This window comes from Pseudochaenichthys georgianus, unplaced genomic scaffold (assembly GCF_902827115.2).
Source record: "Pseudochaenichthys georgianus unplaced genomic scaffold, fPseGeo1.2 scaffold_458_arrow_ctg1, whole genome shotgun sequence".
Taxonomy (NCBI): Eukaryota; Metazoa; Chordata; class Actinopteri; order Perciformes; family Channichthyidae; genus Pseudochaenichthys; species Pseudochaenichthys georgianus.
Genome location: NW_027263023.1, coordinates 134,341 through 155,594, shown reverse-complemented (window position 1 = coordinate 155,594; position 21,254 = coordinate 134,341). Strand labels below are relative to the sequence as shown.

General features: G+C 42.4%; 1 protein-coding gene, 1 long non-coding RNA gene and 1 pseudogene across 2 annotated transcripts; 1 reads left to right on the top strand and 2 right to left on the bottom strand.

The window, feature by feature from the left end:
* Positions 1-304: 304 nt before the first annotated feature.
* On the bottom strand, positions 305-3,015 carry LOC117442716 (zona pellucida sperm-binding protein 3-like). The gene is made up of 11 exons (XM_071202473.1): positions 2,604-3,015; positions 2,407-2,528; positions 2,218-2,321; positions 1,964-2,138; positions 1,880-1,910; positions 1,548-1,607; positions 1,395-1,477; positions 1,145-1,314; positions 838-993; positions 608-721; positions 305-521 (listed from the first exon to the last, which is right to left on the bottom strand). The coding sequence occupies exons 1-11, from the start codon at positions 2,970-2,972 to the stop codon at positions 349-351; spliced, it is 1,557 nt and encodes a 518-aa protein (XP_071058574.1). The 5' UTR covers positions 2,973-3,015; the 3' UTR covers positions 305-348.
* Positions 3,016-7,950: 4,935 nt separating this feature from the next.
* On the bottom strand, positions 7,951-10,538 carry LOC139433450 (zona pellucida sperm-binding protein 3-like; annotated as a pseudogene).
* A 6,679-nt stretch (positions 10,539-17,217) lies between these two features.
* On the top strand, positions 17,218-18,664 carry LOC117442719 (uncharacterized). Its single transcript, XR_004551550.2, has 3 exons — positions 17,218-17,307; positions 17,749-17,812; positions 18,555-18,664. It is a non-coding gene; the product is annotated as an uncharacterized lncRNA (long non-coding RNA).
* The last annotated feature ends 2,590 nt before the right edge of the window (positions 18,665-21,254 follow it).

Here is a 21,254-nt window from a genome sequence, read left to right as displayed (position 1 = left end):
CTCCAGTTAGAAAACCCAATATACACAAATGTATGAGACCATCTTAATGTTCAGGTCATTATATTGCCAGGACCCCATGGTAACTCCCCTTTTAAAGAAGCTACTCATGTACAAAGGCTTTGTTGCAGCAACTGAAGTTCAAATATAAACTGCCTGATCTCCAATACATAAATGTTTACCATTATATGGAATACTTTTGCTCATTAGGAAACAATTGTTTGCATTTAATTGTTTTTAGCTGTGAGCAGGTCATCAGTTTTCCTTGTGTATTGAAACATTAAAAAGCAAACAAATTAACGTTTGAATCATTTATCATCTCTTTGGGTCCATTGTTTCAGAAAGGTCAGATTATGTTGCAGTGGTGTTGGACAGTGGGGACACAGCCACATTAACCGCAGCAGTTGGGAGGACTTCATCGAGCACCGCTGTGTTGGTACTGTTCAGCACCGCTGCCTTCGGCTGCAGGTGGGCCTCAGGAGAGGTTTTTTCTAGAAGTTCAGGAACTTCCTCAGCATCTTCATCTGTAGTCGTAGAAGAAATGTGTTAATGTAAAAGGTGCATTGCAGAGTGCCATTTAAAAAAAGAGTTAAGACTTTTCACATTTTACCTTTTTCTGTTCCACTTTTGTCTTCTTCGTCTTTATTCTGCTCAGAAGCTAAAGTCACAACGCCCACCTGGTTTTGGGTCGATGATGAATCAGGAAGCAGTCCTTTCCTCTGATCTTTGACAGAAAAACAAAAACATTAAGATTTCATTATGGGCCATTTTAATCTCAATTTAGAGATTGTTAAAGGCTTCAAATGAACAAAGAATAATTCAATACCGGCATTGACTTACCAACTCTGTTTATTCCACTCCTCCACTGGCTGCCATACATTGTAGATCTGCTGATTTGATCAAGAATGGAAGAAGGCTCCTCTGCAGGTATGGGCCGGCTTTTCTGATTGGCTGTCAAGACCATCATCGGACCCACTCTGGCCTGATGTTCCCACACTAACACAAACCAGCACAATGCATGTTAATTCAGTTACCCAGCCGTCATCACGTCTAAAACCTATGCCAAAACATGTGTCACAATTGATCATTATGACGACATCTATTCTGCAGCCAATATTCATCATACAAGTGTCTACAAGCTCCCCACCTGTACTGGTCTTCAGTCCACTCCTCCAGAGGGGTTCACGCTCTTCTGGCTTCACAAACCCTCGAGGCTTAAACTTGCCGGGGCTGCTAGGCTTACTGGGAGTTTGCTCAACTCCAATTGGTCTTTTGCATTGCCCACATACGTAGTCATTACCATCAGCGGACTGCCATCTGATAAATAAAAAACATTCAGCACCAAGACTTTGTTTTTTGTGAGTAATTCAACATATTTTAGACTGGATCTCACTTACCTTCCATTCACAAAAGTGCACGCCTTGGTTGTTGCATCTGTGCTATTTATTGGCACAGCATTCAGATGACATGTGATGTAGAGCTATGAGAAAAGCAGGTGTTGGGAAACATGCACACACAATCATTTTTGAGGCAATTTAATAGAGCCTCACCTCCCCTCTGTCCTCATTATAAAATCTGAAGGCATCAATGGACATGTGGAGCTTGTCATCCTACTATAACCAGAGTCTACATTACCCACAATGCAACAACCCCGCTAACATTTCTATAGCCTATAGGCAAGTTCTGGAAGTAGTTCTTTAGAGTCAGAACTGCACAAATCTGACCTGTGCATTTGCCAATAGTGGCACAGAAAGGAAGAACTAGAATAAAGATTAAAAGCAGCCTGCAGCTAGCCTTAGCTAACTTGAAGACAACACTAAAGGAATGATCTTTTATTAACCTGTCACTCGAGTCAGCATTGCTCGTGTCTGAATTAAACCACTTGAAGAGCCTTACACATTAAACAGCTCCCTCTAGGGTCAGACAAATACATTACTTTTTGCCATTTAGCAATTTGCAGCCTTACCCATTTTCAATGAAGGCATGCCTGGGGCTGGAGTGCATGTCAGGGCTCAGTGTAGCCACGCAGCTGCTCACAAACACTCGGAGCTCCACGTGATGCCCGATTCTGACCGAGGCCTCGATGCTGATGGGCTCACCGAGATGAAACACATTAGAGCCTCTTTTGTACTGCCAGTCACCTGCACACGGACAGACAAAAGTACTAAGTGCAAATAGAGACATGACAACTCATAACATGAGATCATTATCAAAACCCACTTGTCATGATTCTCATGTTAAACTGCAACATTTCCACTGCAGCCTGGGTCGACATGAAGGGGATCCAGGTAGGCATGAGTGAAGAACTGGACAAACTGTACTTCCTAAGAAACAGAAAACATGCATTTAAAAAAAGACAGACATCATTCAAAGATTTGTACAATGTGAGCTTTAAAAACAAAAAGAGACAAAGCCCTTTCGTAATGACATTCAATTGGAATTACAGCCTCCTCCATTCGAACAACACCATATGGAGAAGCCTCAGGAGAGTATATGAGGAGGTTTGTGTAGATCAGAGAGTCCTCAGTTACCTGTGGAGATTAGACGTGTTTAAAAACTAGAAGCTATAATGAATAATATTTGAAATGAAATATATTTAAAGTTACCCAGTGTCTGGTGCCGCACTCCACAAGTCCAACACTGATACTGTACTCATCTGCTGAAGACGCTGTAGCTCTGCAGTACTGGTTGTTGGTCTCTACTCCAAGGCGTATCTCGTCACCATTAACAGGAGCTCCAACCGCAAACATATCGGCTTTGATAACAATCTCCAAGGAGTCTGAATGACAGGTCACTCTGATGGTATTCACCTGCTGCGGTTCCTCAGCCGGAGACTTCTGCTGCTGCTGCCCGATTTCTGACCTGCCTGTGTTCGCAAGGCTCTGAAACGAAGCATCTTGTGTGGGCAGAAAAGCAAAAGAGGAGCTAACACAGAGTCCTACAAGGAGGATAACCTGAAAATGAAAGGCCTCCATAGGTGAAACTGATAACAGGAAGCTGCTCTCTGTCTTCCTGACTGACTCACAGTAGGCCTATGGTTCAGTGTGAGCGGTGGAGCATTTTAAACTCTAGCCGATCATTATCCTCATCAGAGCAGCACACCTGCGTCCAATCAGACACGCATCAGCTTAATTGGCTGCACACTCTGAACTCAAGACATGAGGCTGATTGAGAGATAGGTGAAGGGCATTTTCACATGTTTAAAATGTGCATATATTTGCTTCATTGCTTGTTACTTTGGATTTTAAATAAAATGTTAGTGTTGCAGTTCATGAAAACCATGCAGGAAGCATTTTTGTAGTGATGGCGATATGAAGCCTTATGAAGCTTTGAAGCTTTCCAGCCAATTGGTTCGCAAAAGGGTTCATCTCATGAGGCTTCATCATGGGCTTCATTTGAACACAAACCCCCTGTTGGTCAAAGTGTGTACAACAGGCAGATTGGACATCTCAACAGTGTGCTCTATCTCAGCGGTTCTCCAACTGTGGTCCGCGAGGGTACTGCAGGTGGTCCGTGGAAAAAAGCTAAATAAAATCCACTTTTTATTATCAAGGATTTTCGGGGACCACCTCTATCAAAATCAGTCGCATTGACCTGAATGACAACATTTTGAGTTGTATACACTGTCAGGAAAGAGGAGATTCCTAGCTTTCTAATGATATCAGGCAGTGGGGTAGTGGTCGTTGGGCTCATCGCACATTTATGAGAGAAAATCTCTAATATCCGAGTGCAAGTGAATGCACCAGAAGACACGAGCCTTGTCACCCCTCCCCCGGCCCTGGCACGAGCGTGGAAATATGATTGGCGGCGATTTCATTTGAACAGGACGGCGCAAAACGAGAAGCATCCGGACCATGATCCGGACCCAATATAGCTCAAGCCTTTATGCAACTTAGGCCTATACATTGTTTATGTTACTTATATGCCTGTGTGTCCATGGTTTTGAGTCTGTGTGTGTTGAGCGCAGCACCGTCTGCTTTTTGCAGCACAGTAACTAAAGCATACCGGTAGTTTTTTTGTAGACCTGTCTGCCCATTTTGTGCACGTGCGTGCGCACGTGTGGCATTGTTTGGGATGACCTAATTAAAATACCGTCCGCCGACCTCTTTGAGAAACGTACAACGCAGACAGACACCGGTCACAAAAGTATCAGATAGGCTTCAATTTACTTTTGATTGTCTATGATTAACTATAAAAAAATATCGGCGTTTTAACACTACGTTTATATATGTACTTATTTAGGTTTGCATATGAGGTCGTCCGCGAAAACCCTTGATAATAAATAGTGGTCCGCATAAACAAAAAGTTTGAGAACCCCTGCTCTATCTCATACCGAGTTCCCAATGGGTAAAGCCTTAGAATAACTCTAAACAACGAACATTAAATCATATTTTCATCTTAACAATATTGTATTTATTCCAGTTTAATGATTGTGATTGAACAGCCTAAGGAGGCTGGTAAACATTGCAAAGAGGGATTTGTATTCCTTAATAATATCCATAAACGTAACCATGTTGTAGCCTGAGAAAGGCTACACCATATCAAAGAATACATTTATTAACTACATTATCTCATTTAGCTGTAGCTTTTATAAACAACAACAAATACGTATTGTTCAGTCGTTGAACCAGGGACCCTGCGGTCATGAGTCAACTGCTTTCCAGCTGAGCCACAGCACACACAGTACAGCTCCCTGAAAACACTCCAAGATATGTATTCCTGTATTTATTCATGTTTTTATTGATGTTTTTATTCCTACATTTATTTATGCTTGTATCTATTTATACTTATGACATGTTCCGACCTCTATGAGTGAGGGTCTGAGCTCTCTTGATTCCATCGTGTCCCCGGGCCCAGGTACAGGAGGGGTAATATGGTTCTTATTATACATCCATGGGTATTATGAACGTTGTGGTTCAACGGTTCAACCGATCTGAATCGCTTCGTGAAGCAGTCACGTGGTAGCGACAGGCAGCGAGGCTTCGTTTGTCATCGATGACGTCACTGGCCCAAAACGATACAAGCCTCGATACATGCTTCACAAAAAGCTTCGGGGATTACTCGACACACGCTCCGAAGCCTCGGCGCAATACGTAACATCACTAGCATTTTGACATCCCCCTGTATACTTAATTTGTATACACTATCACATTATTATTGTGGTCTATGGTGTCATTTTATTATGTTGTTAAACTATCATTCATGTTTTGTTGATCTGTACAGACTAAATCAAATACAATCAAATACAAATGTAAAACTTGTGATTTTGAGCTACATAAATACAATTTGATCTGTATTTTAAACATAAGACACATATACAAATCAATCCACGCAGTTCAAACAAAGTATTGAAAATGCCTCCAAATACTTAACATCAAATGACTTACGACATATAAAGTACAAAACTATTTTCCTAATTATCCATTTCAGATGTTCACCCTGTACTGTTGCTTACATATTTTATGCTATTTTAGATTGATCCATTTAGTTTTTTCTGTTCATACTTTTTTAGTTTGTTTCGGTCCAAAGGGCATTTGGAGATGTGAGAGTTGAAAGGGGGAGACAGAGGGGAGGACATGCCAGAAATGTTCGGCTGGTTCAGGATTCAAACTGGTTTACTAGGAAGCGGTGGCTGAATATGGGCTGCCAGCTCTAACCACTGACATATCAGGCGAACCCATTCTGACCAATGGTTATTGACCTAACCTCTTTCACTCTTTCCTATTAATATCTCCTTTGTTTTTGGACACATTGTATTGTCTTGTATGTGAATAGCACTTATTTTGGTGCGCTCAAAACACAACCCAAGCTTTAAAAATATATATGTATTATTATTTATGATTGCAGAGCTTCTGAATCGGACTGTGCCGGCGTACATGTTTACAGGACACTAACTTATAATATATATCCACCCCTTTGCTGCTGATGACTCTCCTCCTGACCTGCACTTTCACACTCATCTTGTAGACACCAGACATATCCAGTGATACAACATGAACGTGATATTATCATATCTTCTTTTCTCACTTGATAATATCACAACAGGATCGCTATAAGAAGACTTACTATGAAACTATAAAAAAGTGTTATATATCGTGGGGAGCAATGTTTATATTGCTAACAAATACTGAGAAAAACTTTTTGAGATGGGTTTGTTTGAGTAACTTTACACATTAGTTGTGTTAATCCAGTGGATACAAGTTTTAAAGTCTGATGCATACCATCCTGAGTTTTATTTCAAATTCAGTTAAACATCAAAACCAACTGCAACATTTCAACGGCTGTTCTTGGTTTGATTTCCCCTTCCTGCTCAGAGGTCCATCCATCCATCTTCTCCCGCTTATCCGTGGTCGGGTCGCGGGGGTAGCAGTTCCAGCAGAGAGCCCCAAACTTTCTTTTCCCTGGCGACATCAACCAGCTCTGACTGGGGGATCCCAAGGCGCTCCCAGGCCAGCGAAGAGATATAATCCCTCCACCTGGTCCTAGGTCTACCCCTTGGTCTCTTCCCAGCTGGACGTGCCTGGAACACCTCCCTAGGGAGGCGCCCAGGTGGCATCCTAACTAGGTGCCCGAACCACCTCAACTGGCTTCTTTCGACGCGAAGGAGGAGCGGCTCAACTCCGAGTCCCTCCCTGATGACCGAACTTCTCACCTTATCTCTAAGGGAGACACCAGCCACCCGGCGGAGGAAACCCATCTCGGCCGCTTGTATCCGCGATCTCGTTCTTTCGGTCATGACCCATCCTTCATGACCATAGGTGAGGGTAGGAACGAAAATGGCCCGGTAGACAGAGAGCTTTGCCTTCTGGCTCAGCTCCCTTTTCGTCACAACGGTGCGGTAAAGCGACTGCAATACCGCTCCCGCTGCTCCGATTCTCCGGCCCATCTCACGCTCCATTGTTCCCTCACTCGAGAACAAGACCCCGAGATACTTGAACTCCTTCACTTGGGGTAAGGACTCATTCCCTACTTGGAGTGGACAGTCCATCGGTTTCCTGCTGAGAACCATGGCCTCAGATTTGGAGGTGCTGATCCTCATCCCAGCCGCTTCACACTCGGTTGCGAACCGATCCAGTGAGTGCTGAAGGTCGCAGACCGATGAAGCCATCAGAACCACATCATCTGCAAAAAGCAGTGGTGCAATCCTTAGTCCACCGAACTGCAGACCCCCCCCCCCCACGACTACGCCTCGAAATCCGATCCATGTATATTACAAACAGGATTGGTGACAAAGCGCAGCCCTGGCGGAGGCCAACCCTCACCGGAAATGGGTCCGACTTACTGCCGAGGACCCGGACGCAGCTCTCGCTTTGGGAGTACAGAGATTGGATGGCCCTGAGTAGAGACCCCCTCACCCCATACTCCCGCAGCACCTCCCACAGTAACTCCCTGGGAACCCGGTCATACGCCTTCTCCAAGTCTACAAAACACATGTAGACCGGATAAGCGTACTCCCAGGCCCCCTCCAGGATCCTTGCGAGAGTAAAAAGCTGATCCGTCGTTCCACGACCAGGACGGAATCCGCATTGTTCCTCCTCAATCTGAGGTTCGACAATCGGCCTGACCCTCCTTTCAAGTACCTTGGAGTAAACTTTCCCGGGGAGGCTGAGTAGTGTGATGCCTCTGTAATTGGCACACACCCTCTGATCCCCCTTTTTGAAAAGGGGGACCACCACCCCGGTCTGCCACTCCTTCGGTACTGTTTCCGACTTCCACGCAACGTTGATGAGACGTGTCAACCATGACAGTCCCTCAACACCCAGAGCCTTCAGCATTTCCGGGCGGATCTCATCCACCCCCGGGGCTTTGCCACTGTGGAGTTGTGCTCAGAGGTGAAGAACAATAAATAAAGTGAGGCTGTCCACAAAACCTCACAGACTGAAGAAAATAGGAGTACAATGTGAGTAAGCTTTAGTATTTATTAGTGAGTTCATAACTGAAAAGGCCATGAAGACGAGCTTGGCATGCATTCTTATTTTCATTCAGCTTTTTGAAGGTAAGAGAAATTCACGTTTTATTTTCCTCTTTCAAACAGATATGTGTATCCTGACAGCTGACATCAACATGTAATGTTCATACAGTGTAATCTGTTTTTATTTACGAGATGTTTCATCAGACCAGTTGTGTGGCTTTGTTTAGAGACATGTTAGGTATCAACAGTAAAGACTAAACATCCTTGTTTCTTTAATGTTTATGTTGTATAAACATTCCTTACTAAACAATCATTAAAATAATCGTGTTGCTAGTATTAAGCTACAAGTATTACGCTGAAGTTTGGTCAGGGAGGGTGAGATTGATAGACAAATGTTGAATCCTTTATTGTCTGGATTGTTATGCTTCGCCTACTTTAGGGCAACACCATCAAAGGGCCCAGAGTAACAGTTTCACGTGCCACCAAATCTGAAACATGAATACAAATGAAAGTGAGAGTCAAATAATATTTAGTTGGGGCAGTTTTCACAGACAGATCACAGATTATGAAAGTTATAAAACTGTAGGATTTACAGTTTACCTTCAGGGATCAGACTTCCGAGGTTTGTATGACCGGTGGGAGAGTTGTTGGAGCATGTATCGTCGCAACATCGACACTGCCATCGACATTTATCCATCTGATGATTAGTATACAGAATTAATAATTGTTTTCCTTTAGCTTTGAGTTGAGGGCATTTACACCCAAATCCAATGTTGAAATAACCATTTATTTGTATACAGTAGGCTTGTTTGAGACAAGCGAGACCTGTGCAGACCTGCGCAGTTGCGATCAAGAGGCTTGTTTGAGACAAGCAAGACCTGCGCAGATGCGATCAACGTCTTGCTAGTGCGTTGCATGATGGTTAGTCATTTTGTCCGACTTGCTCTGGAGGCACCTGGTTAGAAGCTAAACTGCATTTCATTCTCTCAGTACCTGTAATATGTGCAATAACAATAAAGTTGAATGTAATCTTGAGCAGGAACAAATGTATTTACTTAGTACATATCTGACATTAACGATTAAACACATGTGTGCATTCTTTATAAATGCAAACCGAGTCAAGCCGACTCCGGAGGTGGCGGTCTGCACCTTAAAGTTGTTTGCAATCCGCCAAAAAAACAGAGAGAAGAAGAAGAAGACGAAGGCGACTCCGAGCTGTCCGACTTCAGGCGAGCTTTTTGAGACCTCCCCCGGCTGCGATCGGCTATTCTCGTCTACTTTCGAGGCGAGCCGCAACGCGTTTCAAACAAGCCTATATGTATGGGCAACATCAACATTCTAAAATATTCTTAAAGCTTACATTTAGCACATTCCTCACACATGTATACTGTTTCTGTCACGGTCGAGTGAAGGAAGCAGGACCCAAATGCAGATAACTTTTGAGAAACCCTTTATTTCAAGGATAAATGTCAAGACACGGAACACTCACCGGTGAACTCCATCACCAACAAACAATGACCCAACACTGAACACAGAAAGAGATAAGACTAAATACAAGAAGGGGTAATCATGACAACGAGAAACAGCCGGGCAGGGGAGGAGAAACACAAGGACAACAGGTGAACACAATCGGGTAATCAGGGAGGGAAACAGACAGAAAGCAGACAGGCAGGAAACGGGGGTGAACACTTAACACAATAAGACAGGAAACCCAAAGACAAGAAAAACACCAACACAGACAAAACTACAAACGTGACATAACATGTGAATTGTGACAGTTTCAGTCAAAATGCTGAGGTAAGCATCACTGTTACATTGATCTGGCTGTACAGAGACAGCATGGAACATTCATTTTAGAAAGTATTTATCCTTATATTTACAGTAAACGTTAGACCTCATTACAAATATATGTTTCCTTAATTAAGTAACTTGATTACTTCAGCAGCAAGAAATATTAAGAGCAAACATTTGAACCAGTTTTAGCTTATACATAATTGTTAACCTGATGAGCCTTTGTAAATGATACACTGACAAACCTTTTGCAATATTACAGTAAGGAGGAACAATTCACAAAATAAGTAATAAAAGCACCTTGAATTTATATAATTGCAGGCCTTGTTGACGGGGCTGCTCGTCCACGTTTCAGAGGTCGCTTTCAGCTGGCAAGTGATAAAAACCTAATATAAGAGAGACCAAAGACATGTCATTATACAACTTCGAAGCATTTCCAAACATGACAAAATCATTCAGGTTATAGAAGTGGCTCACTGAGTTCCTTGTGTCCTGGGGGAACAGGAAGGCATCGAGCAGCAGCTGAAGAGAAGAAGATCTTGTTCTGGGATTGAAAAGTGCATTTGATCCGTCCTCTTTGGCATCATTGAAGCACCTGACGAAACAAATTAGAATGTCATTTAAGAGCCAATTATCATTCTGTATTCTGAGCTTCTCTTACCCATGTTTTTCGATAAAGTAGGATCTGGGGGCTGATCTCGGGTCAGGAGACAGAGCGGCGACACAGCCGTCGATAAACAGGCATCTGTGTCCCGCATCAGGACCGCTGTAAGAGGTCTCCGGTGTAGAAGACACTGGTGAGCGTCTCTCCTGTCCAGTCCTCTACAATTAAACACATGCGTCACTCACCGTAATTCAAGTCAACATATTTCTGTGTTTCTGCTTGTACTCAGTTATTCTGTAATGAGTTTTGAAACTGTAATTGAGTGTTTCTTTATTGGTTGAAAAAACTTATAAATAAGGAATAGCCTACTATACTTCAAATATAAATGTTCATTTTGTATTAAACAATGACAGGTGTTTTTTTTCTAATTAAAATAGTGGTTGAATTTAAGAAGAGCAAAACATCCATTGACAATGTCTTAAAAAACTTGTGCAGGAAAATCAAAGACCCATTTATCCAGTAGTGTACTAAAAAAAAAAAAAATACAAATTGCCCTGCGAAATACTCCACTGCTTATGTATGATTTGAGAATTCAACGTAAGGAATTAATGTACACATTGTCCTTAGTTCTTAGATGTCTATAGAATAAAAATAACTAAAATCAGGGACACTTTGAAAACACAACAAATCAAAACTACCACTTAAGCAACCACAGTTATATATCCAGCATCTTCTATTATTAGCAGATTTAGACTTATACCTTTGGTCTCCTGCAGCAGAAAGGTGAATAATCTCAGCAGTTCAAGTTTAGCCATTCATCACGGCGTTATTTATTATAGGCACACATCTCAAGAGGCGTGAGGACAGAGAGAGAAGGGGCGTGACTTCCAACGGTCTTATACCCCAGGTAGTGACATCACAATCATGTGGTACAGCCCTAACCAATGAACACAGTTAGTAGTCGCAGCTACTTACATACCCTAGGGACTGATGGGTACACTGGGTGGACATTTACTACCGGCCGCGGTCCGCCAAATGTACAGGGTAGTGTGTCCAGATCACCGACTTTAATGCATAGCGGGAAGTCCATTAAATTGACATTTTAAATAAGTGTTTAACGGTGATTTAAACTAGTTTATGCGGGGAAAAGAGTGCTCAAAATCGGATTAAACCTCACGACTCCCATCAAAAGTGATTGAAATGTACAGGAATCTGTCCATTTCATCCACATTTGACGACGCATGCAGGGTGACTTTCTTACCCAGGAATTAGTGTCTGAAAGCTGGGTAAGATTACTTTAAATACAGTGTGCACATGGCTTTATTACCCAGGAATTAGTGTGTGAAAGCTGGGTGAATTTGCTGTGAATTTAGGGAAGGTATGGCCATTTCATCTACACCTGAATACTCCCATTAAAAGTGCATGAAATGTACAGGAATCTGTCCATTTCATCCACATTTGACGACGCATGCAGGGTGACTTTCTTACCCAGGAATTAGTGTCTGAAAGCTGGGTAAGATTACTTTAAATACAGTGTGCACATGGCTTTATTACCCAGGAATTAGTGTGTGAAAGCTGGGTGAGTTTGCTGTGAATTTAGGGAAGGTATGGCCATTTCATCCACACCTGAATACTCCCATTAAAAGTGCATGAAATGTACAGGAATCTGTCCATTTCATCCACATTTGACGACGCATGCAGGGTGACTTTCTTACCCAGGAATTAGTGTCTGAAAGCTGGGTAAGATTACTTTAAATACAGTGTGCACATTTATCACATTTATTACCCACACTGTAAACAATTACCAGCATTTCACAACATTTAACAGTATTATTTTACAGTGACATATTGTAATCAAGGCCCCCTGTAATATCCCAACAAATACATGTAAAAATGACTGTATCCTTGGATTTCACAGCATTTAACTATTATTTCACAATAAAATACTGCAATCAAAATCCTCTGTAATATCACATCAAATGTTGTAATATCACAACAACATTGTAAAAATTGCAAGGATTTCACAGCATTTAAGAGTAGCATATTACAGAGAAATATTGTAATCAAAAGCCCCTGTAATATCACATATTTCACAGTAAAGCACTGTACTCAAAATCATCTTAGCACAACCATGATAGACTGTATATAAAGAGCACAACTCATTACTGTAACATTTGAATTGTGCACCATTGCACATGTGCAGAATAGACTATTCTAACCGGCGTGTGTCCTGGTAACCCTGTCTCCTAAAAGTTACGTTCCCACAGAACTAAACTGCATTCTCAATTACGTTTAGCTAGAAATGTATTTTTACAACGATTCCAGGGATTCCTGACTTGAGTTTCTAGCACCAGGGAAAGTGCAAAAATTCCCCCTAATCAGCGTCTTAATTTACCCAGGGCCTAGTGCTTGGCTTTCGGCATGAAAATTCAGGAAACTCCCCTGAGTATTTTATTACATATCTCAACTTTGGAGAGGAGTTGGGGGACAAACGACACATCAAATCACATCTCCACATCAAACCGAAGCTAACTAGAATACTCTTGTCTGCCTAGCATGCGGGGAAATTGGCGTGCTCTGTCACCACAAGAGCGACAGTGAAAGCGGCTTAATGGAAGGCTTTGTCCCGTTTTAAGCCATAACGTTTGACATTCGGAGCAGCAGAGGGATGAATCTGCATGTACTCTTCGAGGCGATTCCAACGACACCAAGCTCAAAGCTGTCAGACCTTCCTTTGTGCCGTCTAGAGTACTGAGAGCCATGGAAACATGACCTTTAACCTTAGTTTGAGACTTGGTTGAAGGTCACAGCGGCCCCAAATTTTGCAAGCGGGTTCCACACAAGTTAAGCAACACACTCTCTAATTCTCGGAGCGCCAAACACCTTTTTTCAATTGTTTTCAATTTTCTCTCCCTCTCTCACCAAAGGGTGTCCAATCCTCAGCTCGAGACAGGATGTTGTGTGAGATTGACATTAGATTGAAAAAAAATGTCTGGGTGGTTATTTTATTCTGCTGAGAAAGTTGAAGATCACGTGACATACACGCCAGAAAAAACGTCATTTCTGGGTATTTGTGGCGCTGGTCCACTGGTTTGCCTGTTAACCGTAGGTGTCACGTTTGAAGGGACGAAACGGAACGTCATCGCTCGAACGGCCAATCATATCGTGCTTTGAGGAACCCAAAGCCTCCTAACAGAGATGCCTCGATCCTTTCGAAAATTCGCACGGAGGCAACAGTCAAGGTGAACATCTGTGAGTTTCTCCAAAGCGGTTACCATCGGTAAACAGCAAGTAAGTACTGCCCATAATGTGGATTAGTGGTGGATATTATGTGCTTTCGATTGCGAACGCCAGTGGAGTAGTGTCGTGTTGGTTTGTACATGGTAGCGAATAGATAGCTAGCGTTAGCTTGATAGCAGCCATGTCCACCTTCAAGCAGGTGGCCTTAACGTTAGCCTAGCTAGTGCTAGCCAGCGCCGTATATGGCTATGGTAGATGGCTCTGGTGCTAGCCAGCCAACTGTTGCTGACTGTTCCATTTGTTGACAGAAGGCTTATGCTGTATTCGAATGAAAGAGTGAACAATGAATACTTTAACAGGTAAGACTGGCATAATTGCCATTGGTATACGCTAGTTAGCTTAGCATTGCTGCTAAGTTTGTATTCTGACGCCATGGTCTAACTAACTTACTAGTAGGTTAGCTGATGTTAGCTAGCTAATGAATGTTTCTTGTGCTAGGTGCATGGTGGTTTCATGACATTGTCTAATCAAATTAGACCTAATCTAAATCGGTGTCAAAGTTGGTAACGTTAGTTGCTCTTACAATTTTCTTAATGAATTCGTCACAGACCCTATTGCACATTGGTGTCACCACGTGTCATCACTAGGGCTGCAACAAACGACTAATTTGATTATCGATTAATGAAACTATTAATCGATTATTCGGATCGTTAAGGTTTTAACTGTACTACTCGGGGTTCGTACGGGTGCTTGAAATCCTTGAAAATGCTTGACATTTGACGTGGTGTTTTCAAGGTTGGGAAAGTGCTTGCAATTTGGGAATGGTTGAGAAAGTGCTTGAAAATGTAATGCTTTATATTTACAATAAATTGCTGTCCGACTGAATAGTTTGCTTTTTAGATTAAAAGAAAAGAATTGCTTCGCTTCTACATAAAACAGCTCCACTGCGGCCTTCCCGCGCTATGCGCGCGACCTGCAAATGTTTGTTTTACGTCACGTGTGACCTGGGCATTCTGATGAGAGATAGATGACTGTGTGCCAGGACAGGAGGTTGCAGTTTCAACGAGCGTTGGCTAGCAGAAGACAAATACAAGCCATGGCTAAGACGAGGGTCAAGCCCACAAGTAGCCTCCTGCAAAGTTTGCAAAAATAACGATGCGAGAGTCTGCGCTGACGAGCCACATGAAAGGTACGCCGGAGTAGAGCATTTTAGATTAGGCTAACGTTGCATGTTACGTTTGTTTAAGCTAACGTTAGCTAGCTGAATAGCGAACTCGATTGAGGGATAATAATAATTGCAGGGGACAATCATTTCAGAGGAGCGTACCTATGTTAATATGTGCGTTACAGTCGCCATCCTGTGGTGTTCAGAGGACGAAGCACTCACTGCACTTCGTGTTATAGTCACGAAATATAATCTATTGATTCGACACAGAGCGATTTTGAAAGCAATGTATTTCTACTGTATGTTTCGTGCCTAAACCAAATGTGACTTGCTCTATCGAAATCAGTCACATTGACCCGAAGACACGTTTTCGTTTGTATTACTGTTCTGGGGGAAGCTCGCGAGTGTGTTTGTGTGTGTACATGTATTTTTGCGTTTGTGTACCGGGGAAACATTCACAAGAAACACCGGCTGTTGTTATGCTTGCTGTGACTTTACATTAGTCCGTTCTCCGCTTTTAATTATGCCGAAGCTTCAAAGTTGTATTTATCATCTGAATTTTCCAAAACAAGTTTAATATTCTGAAAGCCAAGACTTTGTTTAATTGAAACCAGATGAAAAACAAACTGTCTTTTATATCAAATTGAAGTATTATACAAGTAATTACATTTTGCTTTAAGTATTATCATCGAAATAGCGACAGTAAAAGTAGTCATTGTGCAGATTGGTCCATTTCGTAGCTGGTTGAACCAAAGTCTGATTTAACACTGCTCTCAAAACATGCTCAGACATAAAAAGTTGAACTATTTTTTAGCCTCATTGTAGCCTGTGGCTTACTTAGAGTTTAAGCCTCGCCTAGCGAGCAAAGTTTCAATCACTCAATACTTTCATCAACACTACTCTGGATGATAAAGGATTACCAAACTCTCTCTCCCTTGCCTCTTCACAATGTTTACAGGTTCGCAATGTTTATAGGTTATTGCAATGCGTAATTTCATTTCTCTGAAAACACGTTTTTTTTAAATCTTATTTTACTTCTATACTATTCTAGCCTAAATTAGCTTCCACTTTTACCTGCATTTTGTACACTGTCCTGTTTTGCACTTGTCCTGTCTTGTCCCTGCACCCTGTCCAATGTTGTCTTTATGTCAGTACCTACCAGCAACACATTTCTAGTATGTTGTAAAACTACATGGCGAATAAACAGATATTGTATCTTGTATCTTCCTCTAGGCCTACTGATTGCCTGCCTGGTGTTGACCGACGCGACGAGGTGTATTGCCTAAATCCTAAATCCAATCCACGGATTGCTTCCTAGTTGGAGGTAGGCCTAGTATGCAACACAGACCGTAGTTTATAGACTGTGCATAACTGCAGTCCCCAGCTCCAGTGCTTCCCTCCATGAAGTACTGAAGCTCAGACATTTGTTACCTGTGCAGCACACCTGAGATTAATCACTTCATCCAATACTGTTTGACAGTACATTTATGTGAGCTTACCTCTCTTGCTTCCCTGTGGTGGTTTTTTACTGCCTCTATTCCAGATTTGACATCCTCGTGATCCTGGTGTGCGTGCGCCATCCTCGAGGAAATTGCTAGTGACTGTTCGAGTGTTGTTGCAGCTAAGGTAGTTAACATTTCGATATGATTGTGTGACTGCGGTCTCGTCTAAATGGGATGCTCGACTACCTGACCTTGAACACCTTTACAGCATGTTCATAATCTGCATGCAAACTGAAAAATTCCTTTTGTTGGTTGCCTTTGTAATTTCTCCTTTCTCTGGTCTCCTTTTTTCAAGGTCATCAGAGAGGCCAACCATCCTCTTCAGAGTCAGGCAGATTGAATTATGTTTGGGTAGGTAACTAGTTACCACGCACAACAATGTTCCACTGTAAATATATTGGATGTCAACCTATGATTCCTATCCCTAGGTGTGTGAGGTGGTGCCCAGCAGAGTTACCAGAGGGGGAGACCGAGGCAACGTTGGAGGATTCGAAAAGGGATCTGCGGAACATCTACTCAGGCATGCAATCTACTTTATTTTTGGTGAATTGACACCTAAATAAACAGCCCACATTAAACAAAAAGGCCACCTTAATATTCAGAATCAGTAATGATGAGAGCATGAAATTAAAGGTTTGACACTCAAAATGTCCCAGAGGTGGGGACATTGAATTTAATTGTTGTTACTTGGGTACTCTCAAACATGTATTTGTATGTCTGTACACAGAGGAAGGGATGGGTGGTGCAGAGAGAGCAGAACTTCTGATGGTGAGGACCTACATCATCCTGCGGAGGTACCTCAACAGATGCCTGCACCAGCGATGTTGGAGGTCAAAGAGGAATGGCCTTTTCTCAGAGAGGGCTTTTCTCCCACTTTGGCATCCTGACGGACGTCAACATACTTCAGAAGGTCCGAGAGGCCCTGGGTCAGAGAGGACAGACCATCCTGCATTTCTGCCAGAAACTGGATAACCCGAAGATCAGGGAATTTCTGGCCAGCTATGATCCAGAGGGTTCGGAGAAGGCTGCCTGCATCCTCCAGCTCCTTATGGTCTACTTTAAGGAGCCTACCGAGAAACTGATGCTCGAAGTTGATGTAAGTTTTTTAAAATGTATTTAAAATGCTAAACGAGTGATTACATTAGGGGCAACTGAAGCTCAGTTGGTAGAGCTGGTCGTTCATCGACCGTAGGGTTGGTGGTTGGAATCCTGGCTCTGACTGTCCGCATGTCTGACTGTCCGCATGTCGGAAGTGTCCTTGAGCAAGACACTTAACCCCCAAGTTGCTCCAAATGGGCCGAGCTGATCTGTGTTGAGCTGTAGTGCACGGATTAGCTATTGCCTTGGCATCACCCAGACGGGGGCTACACATTGGTTTGCGGACGTCCATTTGTAAGCGCTTTGGGTGTCTTGAAAAGCTCTATATAAATGCAAGTAATTATTATTAGACCATTTATTATGTTCTGATTTACCTCTGACCAATGAACGATCCTTGCATAATGTTAAATCTATGCTATTGTGTGTTACTTTGTTACAGACCTCTGCTGCTGATGTAGTGAATACTGCAGCACTCCCAAGCACCCCCTGCTTGATCATTCAAGGTAATGTAATGTTCAGGGATGGGATTTTTCCTGTTTATACAGTATTTCCTGCTTTTCTGACCTGAATGGCTAGACTTCACTTCTGCTTTTATTCTAGTTATATAGTTTCTCTTAGGACATCCCTGTTCTGCTCCACCATCGATGAGGTATAGGATACTGAATGTTTACTCTAAAGAGCTTAAGTGTTCCTTTGCATCGAGGGGAGAATCTGACTGAAGGCCTTCCATCTCCTGCACTACATTCAAGTCCAGTCTGTGAAACGACACTTACGATACTCTGACGCCATATGTTTCAGCGATTCACGTTAGTTAAAATCTCTAGCCTGTTTCAATGATTCAGGGGTCTGACGAGTTGACATGTTCTCGTTCCAGCTGGGCTCGTAACCCATAGAGGAATGAGGTTAAACCGTCTATCCATAAAGGCAGAGGGGGGAGGGCTAGGGAGTTGCTTTGTCGTTCAGCCAGATTCTCCTATCTGCACAGGGACCTTTGATGCTTTTACAGTGACTGTTAAGTAGCCTACCTCACTGATGGTGGAGTAGAAAAGTGCTGTCCACCTGGAGGGTTCTGTGTCATGTCCTTGCATGCTCTGCACTGTATATTTTCCTGCTTTTTGTTCCTTGGCCAATCATGAATGTTACTCAGATCTGGTATTGACATCTCTAGCTCAAGTATTATTTTTGATTGTATCTAGGAATGTACCTATCCACAATAACGCATGACGGGGTATCTGTTCATTTCAGGTGACACAATGAAGCCTTCTGGGTGGATGCTATCCACCGAGGGACAAGTGGTAATGGGCCCACACCCATTTTTTTTGCATGGGGTAGCTGCTTTATTCAGCAGCTACTATGTCTTCAACCTCAAATATCCCCTTGGATCATGCACACTGGAGTTCACCCAAAGGTATTGTAACATTCAAACACATGATCAATGTCATCAGTAAGACTTATCATGCAAAGTTGTGTTTCACTATCTGGCTATTAAGTCCATGCCTTTCTACGGAGGCCATAAAGTAGATTAAATGCTTTGAGTATGAAGCCTGGAACCAACTATGCGAATTGGGACCACACCATCACTTGATGTTGCTGGGCTATCTTGTTAAAAAATTGACATCATGGTTTAATTCACATTATAGTATGGCTTCAAAATTCAGATAAGTAAGTACACATTATGTTAGAGGTACCTGAGGCACTCTGCTAGGCTACAAATAATGTTATTGTGAGAGGATGATACAACAGGTTTGGACTAGTAACAGTCGGTGTGGGAAAAGACACAGGTGAACACCTTGATAAATGCTGCCTGCAATACATGAGTGTATTTAAAACTGAAACTTATCTTTGCTTTTTAACAGGTGCTTCTTGGGCATCAACCCGGAGAAAGGCTCCAAGGCAAAGAAGCGAAGCTCCATTAACCCTCACGTGAGCACCCTTCACCGGAAGCTGATAGACTTAGAATGGTCTGCATAGACTGCATGGTGTGCGGGGACAAGTCCATTGGGAAGCATTACGGTCGGTTCACCTGCGAAGGATTATTTGTTTAAAGGATCCGTTAAGGGTTCATCTATTTTTTATGGATAGTTGAGGTGAACTAGTTCATGTTCCTGTTTGTTTACTCTGTTGTTTATTTTGTCAATAAATATGCCAGTGGGCTTCCATTGATTTTACCTCATTTGTGCGTTTGGTGTGTTTTTAATTGTACAATAAGATTACGTGCATTTTTGTAGTGCAGCTCCAGTACTTCCAGGAGGAAGCTCACACTTTGGTTTCCTGTTAAACTTGGACAGGAAACCATTGTATGAGCTTCCTCCAGGAAGTACTGGAGCTGGGGATTACAGTTATCCACGTGTATCATTGTAAATTCACAGTAAATTACTGGCTATTCCTGCAGTACTTTCACAGTACACATTGTAAATTCACAGTCAATTACTGGCTACTCCTGCAGTACTTTCACAGTACACATTGTAAATTCACAGTAAATTAATGGCTACTCCTGCAGTACTTTCACAATAGACATGTAAAAGTACAGGCCCTTGTTGTAATTAATGTACAACAAAATGATGTAATTCCCCAGTAACATACTGTAATATCACAGTAATTGAAGCTGTGAAGTTACAGTATACAGTTGTACCTTTACAACAATGCATTGTAATATCATGGATGTGAAATTACAATACATTGCTGTGAAGACATTCACAGTAAATTGCTGTGAACCTTACTGTGAAAGTCATGCAACAAGTTGCCAGGTAATTATTGTGAATTCACGGTGGATATTTTTACAGTGCAGGAATTAGTGTGTGAAAGCTGGGTGAGTTTGCTGTGAATTTAGGGAAGGTATGGCCATTTCATCCACACCTGAATACTCCCATTAAAAGTGCAATGAAATGTACAGGAATCTGTCCATTTCATCCACATTTGTCAAACAGACATTCCTATTAAAAGTTATCAATTAGTAGCACGATCGGACACGAGCACTCTGTTTATTTCACATTGCAAGGAGTGCAAAAGTGCAAAAGTCTCCGGGGCTTCGTCCCGAAGCGCCGAAGACTTGACCCCCTGCCCCGTTTTTCGAGAATTTTCAAAAACTTCATTTTTGATTATTTTAACATATAATTGACCGTTTTCTTTACTTTTTTTGCTTTCCACGGGTGGGGGCGCATGGCAGGCCGCCTATGAGCTTCCAAATTCGGCCTGGAACCTCCGGGAATTATGGGTTAAGCTCCATATACTGACGACTCCAATTAAAAATGCATGAAATGTACAGGAATCTGTCCATTTCATCCACATTCGACGACCCCATTAAAAATGCATGAAATGTACACGAATCTGTCCATTTCATCCACATTCGACGACCCCATTAAAAATGCATGAAATGTACAGGAATCTGTCCATTTCATCCACATTTGACGACCCGTCCAGGGTGGCCTTCTTACCCAGGAATTAGTGTGTGAAAGTTGGGTAAGATTACTGTGAATACAGGGGTGCACATGGCCATTTCATCCAGGGATATGTACAGGGCTTTCTTACCCAGGAATTAGTGTGTGAAAGCTGGGTAAGATTACTGTGAATACAGGGGTGCACATGGCCATTTCATCCAGGGATATGTACAGGGCTTTCTTACCCAGGAATTAGTGTGTGAAAGCTGGGTAAGATTACTGTGAATACTCTCGGGACTTGCGTGTTCACTGTGTGGACATTAACTACCCGTCGCGGTCTGCCAAGTGTACACGTTAGTGTGTACAGATCACGGACTTTAATGCATAGCGGGAAGTCCATTAAATTGACATTTTAAATAAGTGTTTAACGGTGATTTAAACTAGTTTATGCGGGGAAAAGAGTGCTCAAAATCGGATTAAACAGGCTAGTTCACACTTACATTTCATCCTCCCATTAAAAGTGCCTGAAATGTACAGGAATCTGTCCATTTCATCCACATTTGACGAC

What these genes read in the sequence shown, in the direction of transcription:
- LOC117442716 (XM_071202473.1), bottom strand. Translation starts at nt 2,972, where the DNA reads ATGGAGGCCTTTCATTTTCAGGTTATCCTCCTTGTAGGACTCTGTGTT. An exon ending in CATGCCTTCATTGAAAATGG is followed by an intron (nt 1,911 to 1,963) that starts GTAAGGCTGCAA and finishes GTCTGACCCTAG; the next exon opens with AGGGAGCTGTTTAATGTGTA. An exon ending in GAGTGGAATAAACAGAGTTG is followed by an intron (nt 722 to 837) that starts GTAAGTCAATGC and finishes TTTCTGTCAAAG; the next exon opens with ATCAGAGGAAAGGACTGCTT.